At 32.2% G+C, this 14,107-nt stretch overlaps 1 protein-coding gene across 1 annotated transcript; it reads right to left on the bottom strand.

Moving 5' to 3' along the window:
• Positions 1-6,785: 6,785 nt before the first annotated feature.
• Positions 6,786-10,948, bottom strand: LOC145003797 (RING/U-box superfamily protein). The gene is made up of 9 exons (XM_078962711.1): positions 10,640-10,948; positions 10,036-10,300; positions 9,853-9,954; positions 9,193-9,275; positions 8,975-9,091; positions 8,671-8,773; positions 8,176-8,593; positions 7,211-7,440; positions 6,786-7,048 (listed from the first exon to the last, which is right to left on the bottom strand). The coding sequence occupies exons 1-9, from the start codon at positions 10,771-10,773 to the stop codon at positions 6,941-6,943; spliced, it is 1,560 nt and encodes a 519-aa protein (XP_078818837.1). The 5' UTR covers positions 10,774-10,948; the 3' UTR covers positions 6,786-6,940.
• Between the last annotated feature and the right edge of the window lie 3,159 nt (positions 10,949-14,107).

The raw sequence follows: 14,107 nt of genomic DNA, 5'->3' as shown, positions 1-14,107 counted from the left end.
TATCCATACGATATCTTGAAGAACAAATGAATAGTTGATCACTTATCTTAGCGTAAATAGCTTATTTGAATCAGAGTTTGGAAGTGGCTTTGGAAAAAACTATTTGTTATTTATTTCAAGGTCTATACTTGCAATTGTAATTACAAACTTATCCAAATGGGAGCTTGTTAGATTAAGGTGTCTAAGTCAATAACTAAATTGGTATATTCTTGAATTAGAAGCAAAGTCATTTTTGAGTTGTCCTCAAAACTAGTATTTGGATAAAATAACTTTTTGAGGAAGAGGCTGATTTGTTAATTTATTATATGATTAATAAATTAATTAGAAATTGAAATAAATGATTTTATTAATATATTATATAATTTAATACTAATTTGAAATAATAATAATTAATTTGGAATTAATTAGAAGTTAATTGGAATTAATTCCAGGATTAACCGAATTAATTAAAAGTGTATGGACTTTGGTTGTTATTCTTTAAAAGTTGAGCAAAGGAAGGAATCTAGAACCTTCTCCATAGGAACGATTTTGTAGGGTCCCTAGATAGGGTTTCTGGAAGCTTCCTAATGATAAGGATATTAGATAATTATCTTGAATTTGAAATATTATTATTTTAATTCAAGATTAGGGTTTCTATGGTTATCCTAGAGCCTATAAATAAGACCCTTTGAGGATCCCATTTTCATCCACCACATAAACTCTCACAAGTGTCGAAATTTTGCCCAATCCTCCTCTTTCCTCAAGTCTTCTTGCTACTAGAGTTTTGGGTACAAGCCATTAGAGGTATCATACCTTTAGTGCTAGCTCTTCCAAGGTCTCGAAGAAAGATTCTACTTTGATTATTTACAATAATAATCAAGAGATATGTAACCCTAATTTGATATGAATTTGGATTTCATAGTCTCTCTCCTAGGGTTTATTGATAGTCATAGTTAGTTGTTATCAATAGAGAAAAACATAGATTAATTCTAGGTTGCATGTGAACTTAAGGGTTTAAGTATTTTTCCGTCACATGAGATTTTTTTATAACCTAGAAAACTCATCAGACGTGTCATACAAGGTGTTTGAATATGCTTAAAACATTATCATTTGAATTAAGATCATAAAAATTAGTTTTGTAGTGTTTTGATAGAAGAGTAATTACATGAAAATAATTTGATCTTGAAATAGATAAAAAGGTTTTATGACAAATGTGATTCCTAAGGTTCACATGTTTCATTTCTTGTATATAACTTGTTCTACTATTATAGTTTTATATTTATTTACGATTTTATTAGTTATTCTTGATAGTAAGAATTCATCAAACACTCGATCACCTAATTTAAATTATATAATACCATATAATTTTTTTTAAAACATATGTTTAAACGAGCCAAAATAATATATTGTTTTATCTGGTCATTGTGATGATGACATATGTAATATAGTAAGCGTCAGGGCCGGAACTGAGGATTTAAATATCCTCTAATGCCTTGGACAATCTAGAAAAATATTGTGGTGCTTTTCGATATTATAATATATATATATATATATATATATATATATATATATACTAGCCGTCTACCCGTGCAAAGTGGCGAGCGGCGAATAATTTGATCTCTTTAGAGTTAAAACCATTTTGCGTTCACTTCGAGAAATAAATATAAAATGACATCTACATTTCAAGAGCATTATCATACCATATTATGGGGGTGTTTGGCTAAGCTTTTTTTAAGACAACTTATTAGGTTCCACATCACTATAAGTTAAAAAGAGATTGGATTAAAATAACTTATTCCGGTGGGGAACCTCTAATACGTCATTTTTTCATAAGTTACCCTACACTTACTTATTAACTTATAAACTAATAAACTAATAAGCAATAAGTTTTTTTGCCAAACACCCCCTAAATGGTTATTATCATCTTCATTTATACATACCCAAACAACTTGTACTTTTTATCGTCCTCTTTTTTTTCGTTTTCCTTAATTCCTTTATTAATTTAATGTCTTACTAAGTAAAATGCTAAAATATATAAATAATAGTTTATAAAAATAAACCTTTAGAATATCGGGTATTGTGATTCAAAGGTCGATAAATAGGCCGTTGAGAAAGCCAAAATACTCAGGTATCAACTTGTTCATTGTGATTTTAAACCAAGTTTGGTCACAAATTAAAACATTTTCAATGATGGTATGTAATTCAAGGATTCATATTGATTTAGGTTATCGAAACCTTAAAATATTGAACAAAATCTATATAGAACCTTATAATAAGGACAATAATCACCGTAATCAGGAAGTCCATGTGATGAAACTTGATATTATAAGGACCAATGATGAAAAATGTTTCATTTTTAGACTAAACAAGATGAAAAATATACAAATTACCTTAATTATGTCAAATCTTGTGTTTAACCGTTCTTTATTGCGAAAGTAAGATGTCAAAATATAAAAACTAATGATAATACAATGCTCTAACTGGCCCTCTTGGTTGAGTTCTTTGAACCTGCAAAGCCAACACATTAAAGAAACATAGTAAAAACTTTTTTAAAGAGAAAGAACGCATGCATGGATATTCTGTCTGTCGGAGGTTCGATAATCTATGAAAGGATATTGACTTTCTAGATAAGGGGAACTAGCTGGGTGGTACCGCTCAGATTGCGGCCAATCTTCCTAACCGTGCGCGGGCCGGCCGCCCTACTACGGGCACCTGTAGGGATTAGTGTGTGAGACCGCGATCCACAAACTGACGCATGGGACGCCGCCTATAGATATAGATGGGAGGTAGGCGGGGCTAAAGCCTTCACCTAATATATTTATAAGATAAAAATAAAAAAAAAAAGTTAAAAATGATGAAATCAATTACAAGTAATGATTAAAATAAAAACTTGCTAAGAAAGAGTCATCTGCAGGAGGGATATTTGAATTAACATGTATTTTCTGATGGTTTCAAATTTTAAATTATCCGAAATTCAGGGAAGGAGATAGAATTTGTTGAGAAATATAAGGATTCAAAACACAGGTTAAAATTTAATATTATTTTATTGATGACTACTTGTACTATTAGCTTAATGATTTGAACGTCTTAAAAAAATATTATTATTATATTCAATTTATTTTAAGAAATAGTGAGATTTCTTTTATAAGATAATATATATATATATATATATATATATATATATATACTATAATAAATGAAGGTTTTTTTGCCACATGTCCTCTTCTCATTCATTTGGACACATAGCATTTTCTAGATTTTTTAAATTTTCTATTTTCCACTTGTCATTTTATTGTATTTTTCATTTTATTAAATTATAATTCCACATTTAATGTGTAAGATAATATATATGTAAAGTATTTATTTAAAAGAATTTATATATATAATGTATTCAATACATTAAAGTCTCATTAATTTTAATAATTCAATTTTTTCTTAATTTTCTTATAAATTCAAACTTTTCAAATTGTTAAAATTTTATATTTGTTTTTTTTAAATTAAACCTATGTAATAAATGGGTTTTACACCTAGTATATAATAAAAGAATAGTTTTATTCTGTTTTTGATATTTGTCATCTTGTTATCCCCCTAATTAAATGCATATTTTATTCTCCTTTTGCCATGTGTCACCATATTAAATTTATTAATTAATGCATGTCATTTGTAAACTTATTTATTCTCCATGTCAAATTTCAAATTTTAAATTTCATACTCTAATTACATTAAATTAACAATATTAGAATAAAAATTAAAATAAATTTAATACAAATAATAAAATCATATAATTTCACATATTTATTTAAATCAATGATTAATAACTAGAAAAATTGTTGTCTCTCCCTTTGTACTCCCATAAATATAGCCCAAAAAAATTATTTATATCAAAAGTTTTACGTGTCACTTGGGCACCTAAAGGATGGATAATGCAATTAATAATTTGAATAGACCTCATAATATAAAAATGTAAAAAGGCCTATTTATAACTGTTTAGTTAGAATGCTCATTTTAGATTTTTAGTCGGAGTAGCCATAGATAGGCCCATAGCCATCTTCTAACAGTTTCATAGTTACAAAGCTCACTTAAAACTTTTTATGAACACAAAAGGCCTCATGTGTCGTACATATTATCACAAGAAAATCAACAAAGATAACTAAAAAGCTACACAAGGTTAAATTGTGCAATAAAAACTATGCTCTCAATTATTTTTACTGTGTTATAACATATCAAAACCATGGTTGGTATGCTCAAAAATTTTATTATACTAATAAAAAATAATATTTGTGAACAAAATAAAAGGCAATGTACTTCAGATTGTAAGTAAAGCTAAATTAATTTGATAAATAAAATAAGAAAAGTCTTTTAACATACATGTTAAATCACTTCTTTGTATACAACATTAGAAGTTTTATTGGTCAAATTACGGTTGTTATCTACAATCAATAACTTCAATCATTTTCTGCTCTGATCAGTTTATAAACAATAGTCCTAAAAATCGGTTGGAATGTACAATTCATTAAAAAATTTCCATATCATCTATAAATAATCCAATAACATTATTTTTTTAAAAATACAATGCTATTAATGAACTAGGTGTGAAATAAAATGACAATGTACTTTCCATTAACGGAATTGTTTCCATAAAAATGACCGATTAATGAACTCTAATATACAAAAATATGAAACTTTTCCGGATTTTCTAAAAAAAATCCTAAATTTTCATTTTTTTTTTCAAAGTACGATGCTATTAATGATTTTTTTTTGCAAAGTTGAATGCTTTTATTGAAATTTGCTTATAGAAAACAGTACATATCAGTTTAAATGTACAAAAATTTGAAAGCTTTCCATATAAAGGGTAGAATGGTCAATTTACTACTATGGATGTGTATACTAGGGGTGAGCAAACCCAAACCAAAAAACCGAGAAACCGACTAAAACCGACAAAACCGAAACCGAAGCAAAACCGACGGTTTGGGTTTGATATTTTTAGAAACCGAAAAATCGGGTTCGGGTTCGGTTTCTAACGAGAAACCGACCCATCCAACCCAAGAAACCGACCCATACTTAAAACCGACAAACCGCCCCAAGAAACCGACCCATCCAACCCAAGAAACCACCCATACTTGATTGTGTTTTAGTTGTAATAGACTATTTCGGGCTTTAGTTGTAACTTGTAATTGACTATTTGTGTAAGAGTCATGTTTTTTGAAGTACTTAACTTAAATTTGTTATTTTATGAAGTATCTAACTTGTTGCTTCATTTATGGAAAATGGGTTAAAACCTTAAACCCATGGGTTTAAACCCAGAACCTGTGAGTGTATGCGTTGAACCCAAGAAACCGAAAAACCGCCCAAACCGACCTCAGAACCCAAGAAACCGAACCGATCAGAAACCGATCCTATTGGGTTCTAAAAACCAGAAACCGACCATTTATGGGTTGGGTTGGGTTTGAGTCCAAAACCGACCCAAACCGACCCATGCACACCCCTAGTGTATACATTTATGTGGGGTGTTCAATATTTAATTGCAGGTGTGTGTCTGTGTTTTCAATACCCTATTAATTATTAGGCAGAAAATCACACAAAAGTACATAGTAAAAGTACATTGCTATTAATTTTTTTTACAACCAGATGATTATTAGTGGTGACTGAAGATGGACCAACCTGATTTAGTATGATGTCTCTCTTGCGGAAGTCATGGAGAATGAGGACTTGAAAGCAAAAGATTTTTTTTGTCAATTAGACTGAAGGCCAAAACCGTGTGATAGCAACAAGTATTTAAATGGATAATCGCGTATAAAGAATGTATGTAGAGTAATATAATCTTGATTTTTTGGGATTCATTGAAATCCTTAAAGAGTTAAAACTTATTTGATTTGGTAGATAACATACAATATCGTTTTCAAATTAGAATAAGATTCAAGTTTGAATATTTAAAAAGCAATTGATATTGTAACCAAAATAATCGGATTATGAATTTATTTGAATGTTTGAATTAGAATTAACATTTATGGATTTATGAGTTATTAATTTCGTTAATGTTTTATGAAATAATAAATACCGGAAAAAAAATCAAACATCATTTGAATTGATGAAATTTGGGATAATTTAGATTTAAGGATGATGTGGCATATAGAGTGCTTATTTATTAGAAGAGAGAGAAGAGATATTAACATGCTATTCAAACGACAAACTATTGACATGCTTATAATTATTAAAACATTTGACATTTTAAACCTTTGTAACCATCATTAAACAACCAACATTTTTTGAAAAACCAATACTAGGGTTTTAGGTGGTTAGGGTTTTTGCTCATTTTTTACATGTTATTCCTACTATTTATATTTTATATTTATATCAACATTTTTTATTTGGTCCAAGAGCATTGAGATTTACAAATAGTGGCAATCGCATTTTAATAATGAATAACCCTAAAAGAAGACCATTTGGATGTAATTTGCAAGAAACAGCAGCATTCTTTATTTACTGTTTCATCAAGTATGGCAACATACTTTACTTTTTATTCACTCAATTCTTTACCAATAAGAAAGAACAATATGCAACTCATTATAGAAACATACTTACATTTACTTTAGACATAAAAACAAAGTCACATTTCTTTACTCATAATAGCAACATGCTTACATTTCTTTACTGATTGTAGGCTTATAGCAGTACTTATGAGTTATACCACACAAAATACAATGTCTATTTTGGTAGCAAAATGCAAGTACATTGCTATTATAGGTAAGCAAATAAAGAAACTATCTATTATCAGTAGAGAAATGTAAGTATTCTGCTACTATAGGTAAAAACATAATAAAGTGCGCATGTTAGATTTAGACATAACAACATGTACAAACAACATAAGCCATTTAAAAAAGGAAAAATGAAATATTTCACAACATCAAAAATGCCTGTTTTAGAGCAAAATCTACATAAAATACAGAGAGCTGTAAAGTAACTATTGAGCTGCTTTACTGAAGAAGTGGTGGATCCCACGAGACTGGAAACTAGTTGTTTTGGCCCCGAGCTTTCCATTTTTAGTAACAGCAGATGATTTCCTGGAATCCTGTTGGTATTAAAAGAAACTGTAAGTGGTAAAGTTCCAGTTGCACGAAACCAAACAAAAGGAAAGGAAAGGCCATTTTTAAATAGTATGTGAGAAATCTTTTGAAATGTGAAGTATATTTTATAAAGATGAAAGTGATTTGAGTGGGAATGTAGTTATTACGGTTGAGGATGATTTGAGAACTTTGATTGTTCCGCCTCTGCCATCGGATCCAACAGCGATAAGATCGCCTGATGCTTTCATGGGTGTTGGTGTTGAAGATGCATTTTTATTATTATTATTATTATTATTAAAATTAAAACCCTTTTTGCACCATTTTCCAAGATGTCTTTTGCTTCCATCTGGGCCCAACAATCCACCCGAGAAACAAAACTCTCCTCCTCCTCCTCCTCCTTTTCAAGATTCAACAAACATGATGTTAAATTATAAATCAACCTCTTCTTAAAAATTAAAACCAACTACATAACATATGCCGAAATGATTAGTCTAACAAACAGGTCAAAAAAGACAAAATTCTACCAACTAACTTTTTTTAGTTACTAGATTACAATATTTGGTCTCTATTTCTGGGTTACATAACTATTTTGGTCCCCCCATCCTATGTAGATTGTAGAATGCCTATTTTGCCCTTTATCTGATCTTTTACAAACTATTACTATTTATTTATTTATACCCTTTTCTCCAGGAATGGAGATTTCTGTGAAGCGGTGAAACCTGTAACTTTTCATTTCTAATATCTACATTAAAAATATAATAATGGTTAGTAGAAAAACAGATAAGAGGGACAAGATAGTCATTTTGCATGGTGACAGGACCAAAACGTTATGAAACCCTAAAATGAGGACCACAACACAAGGACCATATATGTAAGATAGTAATAACTAAACCATTATATATGAATCATTAGAAAAACTATTAGTAAAACAATAATCTAGCTTTTATTAATAAAAAACATTAAAGAGATCATAGACAACCAATATGCCCTGGGCAACTATAAACCCATTGGACCCGTTTCCATTTTTCTTTTCTTTTTTAAATTGTTTTTTTTACCCATCAGGCTTCAGTAATAAGAAATATAACCCAGCTTAGCTAAAATTTCACATCAAGCAAACAGCATAAATAGTTACCTTGTTGAGAATCAAGAAAAGGCAAAGAAGCTTCTTTTCTGATGTCAGGCATGGATTTATTTTGTGCCACCACATCATCATCTTTCAGTTTCTCATCATCATCATCATCATCATCATCATCAATTAAAATGTAAGAATTTATCTCAGGCATGGGTTCAGGGGTGGGCCCACCAACTCCATCTTCTGTATCATTCCTTTCATCAATATTCTCAGAGCCTCTAAACCTCTTTGTTTTTCTATCATCAATGGCTGCCTCTGATGCATATAGTGTACTTTGTGGTGTACATGGGTTGATATGGGTCAGGTCAGGGGCATTTAAGACATTTGGACAACTGTCTGTGTTCTTTGAAGCTTTTAGAGATCTCAAGAGTTCATTATCTTTGATTTCACTGCTTGTCTCCATTTCTTGGATTCTTGTCTGAAAACTAAACAAAGTTAGATTATTTATTCAGAATGATTGGAAAACGAAAAAGGGTATATTTGGAATGGAGTTACGTTTAATTTTTCTAGCTTCTCTTTGGCTTTTTCAAGCTTTTTACGTGCACGCGCTTCATCTCTCCCCAAAGTGTTGCATTTTGCAATTAAATCCTTATACATCCTATGGACAAACATTGTAATATATTATAGTAACTACAAAAATGTAGTAATCATACTGCATAAGATAAAATAGATTCTCCTTCCTACTCATAATTTAATTGATGTTGTGTATTTGACAACATTTAACAGTGATGTGAAGATAATCAGGAAGTTAGAAATTAATAACTCTGTTTAAAGAATGGTAAGTAGTAATGTAACTTACTTGTTGCGAACAACCAATGACTTTTTTAAAACATCTATATTCTCTTTACTATTGGCATGTGTACCCAAAGAAGCAAGCTTCACAATTTCCTCTTCATTTAAGTTCAAATCAGACATCCTGCATCATAAGTCCCATAATCATTAATCCAGAAAAAAAAAAAAAAAAACTAAACAACTAAATAAAAAACTAAAAGCTGAAGGTTTGCTTCTTCCACTTACAGCTTTAATGCAGCAAGTTCTTTGGCTAAAGCCATATTCCTCTCCTGCAATTTAATGCGCTCTAAATCTGATTTATTAAGTTCCTGTCACATGCTTAAATGTGAGACACACATCCGCCTTAGACAATGATTAAATGCAAGAAATTGCAATGTTCTTTCATTGATTTGTTTGTCAATGCATCCCACTTTCGTTTCTTCCTATTACATCATTTTACTTCGAAAAATCTACCAATCATAGAAATGTCATCCAAATTCAAATCAAATTTCACTAATACAATTAAGTGGATTTTTCAGAGTAAGATGACCTAATAAGAAAAACTTACAACTGCAATGCTAAAATTGGGTAGATTCTTTAAGGTTCAATGCATCAATAAGAACAAAAAAAAAACAGTACATTGTTGTAATAAAAAGAAAGAAAAGCAGTATGCTATAATAATCCAATTAACAAAAGCAAATTGATCTTTCTTGGTTCTAACCCTAAATGGCTAAATCTAAACAGCACTTGACTTTTCAAAACTACCAAATGAAACACTTTGCAGGAATGAGAAATCTTGCATACATGGAGTAATTGACGCTTCTAAAAGAGAATGATTGATTGACAACAAAATACAAAGTACGATTGTTGAAAAGCAAATCACTCTAAAATCAAAGAAAATGTTACCTGTGTTTTCAAGTTAAGTAGGCGGCTGACTGTGCGTGTTTGTTCCAAAACTTCAGTTTTCAAAGATGTTTCTTTCTCCAACTGCCCCTTGCATACACAAAGCTACATGCAAAAAAACATAAAATAATCAAGCAAACATAGTAGGGGGGAAATGAATTATTCTAGTAAAATATGAATAATTACCTCATTACTAATGTTTCTAAGATCATTTTCTCGACTTTCTAAAGCTGAACTGAGCCCCTTCACCTTCCCCTCCAGTCTTCTGCATTCTATCTTCAGTTCCTCTGGATCTTCTTTTTGAGTTTGCAGATTTTGAGATAGTTTAGGTTCATTAGAGTCACCAACTGACTGGAAATAGAGCCGACTCACATTGGATGCTGAACATGTTTGCTTGCATATGGGACATTTCTTCTTCCCTTTTGAACAGTACTCAAACCATTGCTGTATGCTACATTTGCCACCATTACAAGCACATTTATATCAATATAATGCGCAAAACTATTGGATTCATGGATTACAAACAATCACGCCTCTAGGTCAAAAACACAAAGGCACTAAAAACACTCGAGTGAAATATAACATTGCATTGAAAGAATATATTCGAATAACATAAAATGGAAATAAAGTTCACATTAAGTTTACACCAAACACTAAAAGTAAGATGTGGAGGGACACTGAAATTCATCAGATAGATACTAGGGTTTTACGAATTCCTCAATTCCGATTTCAATTGATATCACAAATTATGTACAGAAAAAGGATCGGCGAGTAAAAATTAGATACTAACCAGAGTTCATGGAAGACATGACCGCAAATTGAAATTGCTTGGAGGTCTTCAACAATGGGTTTGAGATCTTCGTAGCAGATTGAACAGATCGTCTTGGCGAATGGCTGTGATGCATCATTGCAGGACCCGGTCATCACTTTCAAAAACCCTAACCTTAGAATCTGCACTGGGTTGATTATATATGTATGTGTGACGGGTTTAATTGAAATGAAACTGATGAAATTATGTGAGCGGGAAGAGGAATAGAAGAAGCGCCAGGACGTTCAGCCGAGAATTTTCAATGTACAAGTCCTGCGGCATGGTGCACATGTTCTAATTCATTACGTACAAGTCATATTCCACTCTGTACAAGGCTCAATGCATTGCGAAAATACCCAGGCACTATGTACTGTGTACATTTGAGCAAGTTGTGTACGAAAAAACATGGGTTGTTTACGAACCATAATTTCAATTCACTGCCAATCGACAATAAAAATATTATATTATTATGATTTTAATTTTGACAATAGGAATATATATATCTATAAAAGGCAAACGGATAACAAGTTGCGTCGTAAGTGTTTTTTGGATGGTAAAATTAATTCTTTTGAAAACAATATAGGTGGATCTAAAAAACATGGCATTAGAATGCATGACACATTGGACTCTATTGAGGAGTCTCACCGCCTCTATTCGAGAAAACCAAATGTATCAAATGCAAAAGTACAAACACATGTTGATTTTCTATACATGTATTATCGTGTTTTGTCACTTTGCACGCAACGGATTTCAAAGCGGCATGCCTTGCTGTAAAACCTCCGGTCATCAAACCAACGAGAGGAGAGGCCCCAGTAATTTACACACGCGTGCTTCCCTCCTACCCATCCAAAAACCAAAATGTCAGTCGGACGAAGTGTGGACCTTCCATCCTGCGGGTCCGTCAAAAATTTCGTTGGCGTTTCTTCTTTTTTAGATCAAAGTTTCAAAAAGAATATTATAGCATGTCATAATGGTCATATGTGAACATTTCCAACAAATTTGTTACCTAGGTGTGTACAAAAAACATAGTTACCCAAATATGAACAAACTGGAAAGTTAATTATTCGTATATATAAACCAAGCAAAAAAAGGCTAATATGTTTTCAATGCCCAATATGTCGAGTACGCGGGGCGTACAAGCATGTATGTGCAGCGTACTCACTTGGAAGCTTATACGTTGCGCGTACCTGCTTGTACGCCCAGCGTACTCACCTTATTCAGTCCAAAGATGATTTTTTTCACTTAATCCTTTAAGACAAAGCTCTACAACACATATTCGACCTCCTTGAGTTTGATTATCACGTAAAGTTGCCAACTTTACGTCCATACATGGCTAAATGAAGCTCTTAAGCTTAAAATGACTTAATATATGACTTAAAGCATGAATGACACCATTCTTCACATAAAGCTTTCATATTTATGCTCGAGGATACCAAAACAATCTCATATTTAGAAGGACAAACCCTTAAACAACCTAACTCATCGATAAACCTAAAAAGGAGACCAAAATCACAACAAACTAACCAATAAGAAATCTAGACATATACAATTCAGGATGCAAACTTGATAACTCAAAAATCTTCACTACAAGATGATGATTATGGATCCAAAGCCTCTCCTCCAAGCCAAACAACTTCAAGCTTCCCTTATTTCCTTCCTAATGGCAAAATGTGCACTAAAGCCTTCTAATAGCTCAAGAACACCACCAAGAGGCGACTAGGTCGGTTTAGGGTTTTTATGGTATGGATGTTAGCTTAGAAATGAACTAAAATGACTAACATAAAGCTTATATAGGGTACATCACAAGAAATTAGAGTTTTATTCTTTCCCTCGTACATTCAGCGTACTCCTCGTACGCCCAACGTACAAGGTCTCGCACCCCGATCCAAGCTTCACACTACGCTAAGCATACACTTCCTTACGTATCGCGCAGATACCTTCGCATCAGTACACATCGCGTACCCCCTTGGTACCCCCCACATACTAGGGTTTTCCTTAATACCTAATTCATTTTGAAGGCCATAACTTATTTGATACAAATTCGAATCCGACCATCCTTATATCCATGAAAAGGTATCAAGAAGCTCTACACTTTTATCAACTAATACCTGCCAATAATTTTCCCTAACATAAAATTGAATTCCATAAAAGCCTACCGTCGTTTTAGTAAATACCCCCCTTGGCACCAAAACCAAATCTGAACACCCAAATCATCTACATTCATCACCCACACCCAAATGGCTATCGATTCGGAATAGTGCATCACACAAACCCTATAAATTAGGGTTTTCCCCTGTCCAGCGTACGCCCTGTCACACCCCCAAACTGGAACGGCAGAAACGTTCGGGGGCAGAGGACGTCATGTACAATGTCACAACAATTGTATGATAGGAATCAAAGCAAACACAACCATTACATTTGATAAAGTGAAGTGTTTACATAGGTTCGATACATAGTTGTATGACATCAAAAGTGTATAACAAAAGTATAAATAACATGACTCAAAAAGCTCCGTATTCTCAAGACCTGCGAGTGTACCTGATGCCCGCAATCACAACTCAACTAGTACGCCAAGCGTACCCTATGGTACCCTCATGTACTAGCCACAAGGACCAAAATGCAACACGTTACAATATTAAGAGTTGAATATGAACATACCACCCAAGCCCACGAGTTTTAGGGTTTTCAACATATATAAGGGTTGGTTCCATGTTTTTAGGGCATTTTATGAGCCTCCATGATATATATATATATATATATATATATATATATATATATATCATATTGAGAGAAACCTTAGCCTCCCTTTCACCATTCTGAGCCTCCCTTATAATTTCCATCCATTTATGAAGATTTGGAGCTTTTAAGAAGAAGAAGATGTTCTTGGTGCTTAGATCTAGCAAGAAAGTTCCCTCACCACCTTAAAGATCATATCTTGGACCATGGTAAGTCCTCAAGTTCCAACCTTTGTGTGTTATTCTTCTAGATCTATAATTTATGCCTTTTTTCTTCATGCCGGAGGTGGTTTGAGTGGTTGGATTCTGTAACAACCCGTTATTTTTCTAGTCAATAAAACTCAAACCGCTATAAATAAAATTCGAGGTTTTGTTCATTTTGTTAAATTCATAAGGGTTAAATAGGATTTAAATTATATAAATGATGTTTTATATAACTATTTGGAATAAAATACACTTAAAAATCCAAGTTTTCCCTTTTGGAATTGAGAACCTCAGACCGAAAACTCTATTCGGACGAAAACCCTAGGACAACAAACAAATTTCAGCAAAAAACCCCATTTTCGGCCGAAAACCCAACCAATACATATGTTTCCATCTGAAAAATGAGTCATTTTCTCATTCTTTCACTTGAAAACACTTATGTTTTTTCTCTCAAGTATCATCCAAGAACAATCATACCTTCAAGAGAAAACCTTCAAACCTTCATATTTTT

This window comes from Lactuca saligna, chromosome 7 (genome assembly GCF_052625555.1).
Source record: "Lactuca saligna cultivar CGN05327 chromosome 7, ASM5262555v1, whole genome shotgun sequence".
Lineage (NCBI taxonomy): Eukaryota > Viridiplantae > Streptophyta > Magnoliopsida > Asterales > Asteraceae > Lactuca > Lactuca saligna.
Note: the sequence above shows the minus strand (reverse complement) of the source record. Positions and strands in the feature narration are given on the sequence as shown.

Coding starts and splice junctions, on each gene's coding strand:
- LOC145003797 (XM_078962711.1), bottom strand. CDS start 10,773: ATGACCGGGTCCTGCAATGATGCATCACAGCCATTCGCCAAGACGATC. Junction 8,774..8,974: donor TCATTGGTTGTTCGCAACAA/GTAAGTTACATT, acceptor GTTTGTCCATAG/GATGTATAAGGATTTAATTG. Junction 7,049..7,210: donor TTCTCAAATCATCCTCAACC/GTAATAACTACA, acceptor TAATACCAACAG/GATTCCAGGAAATCATCTGC.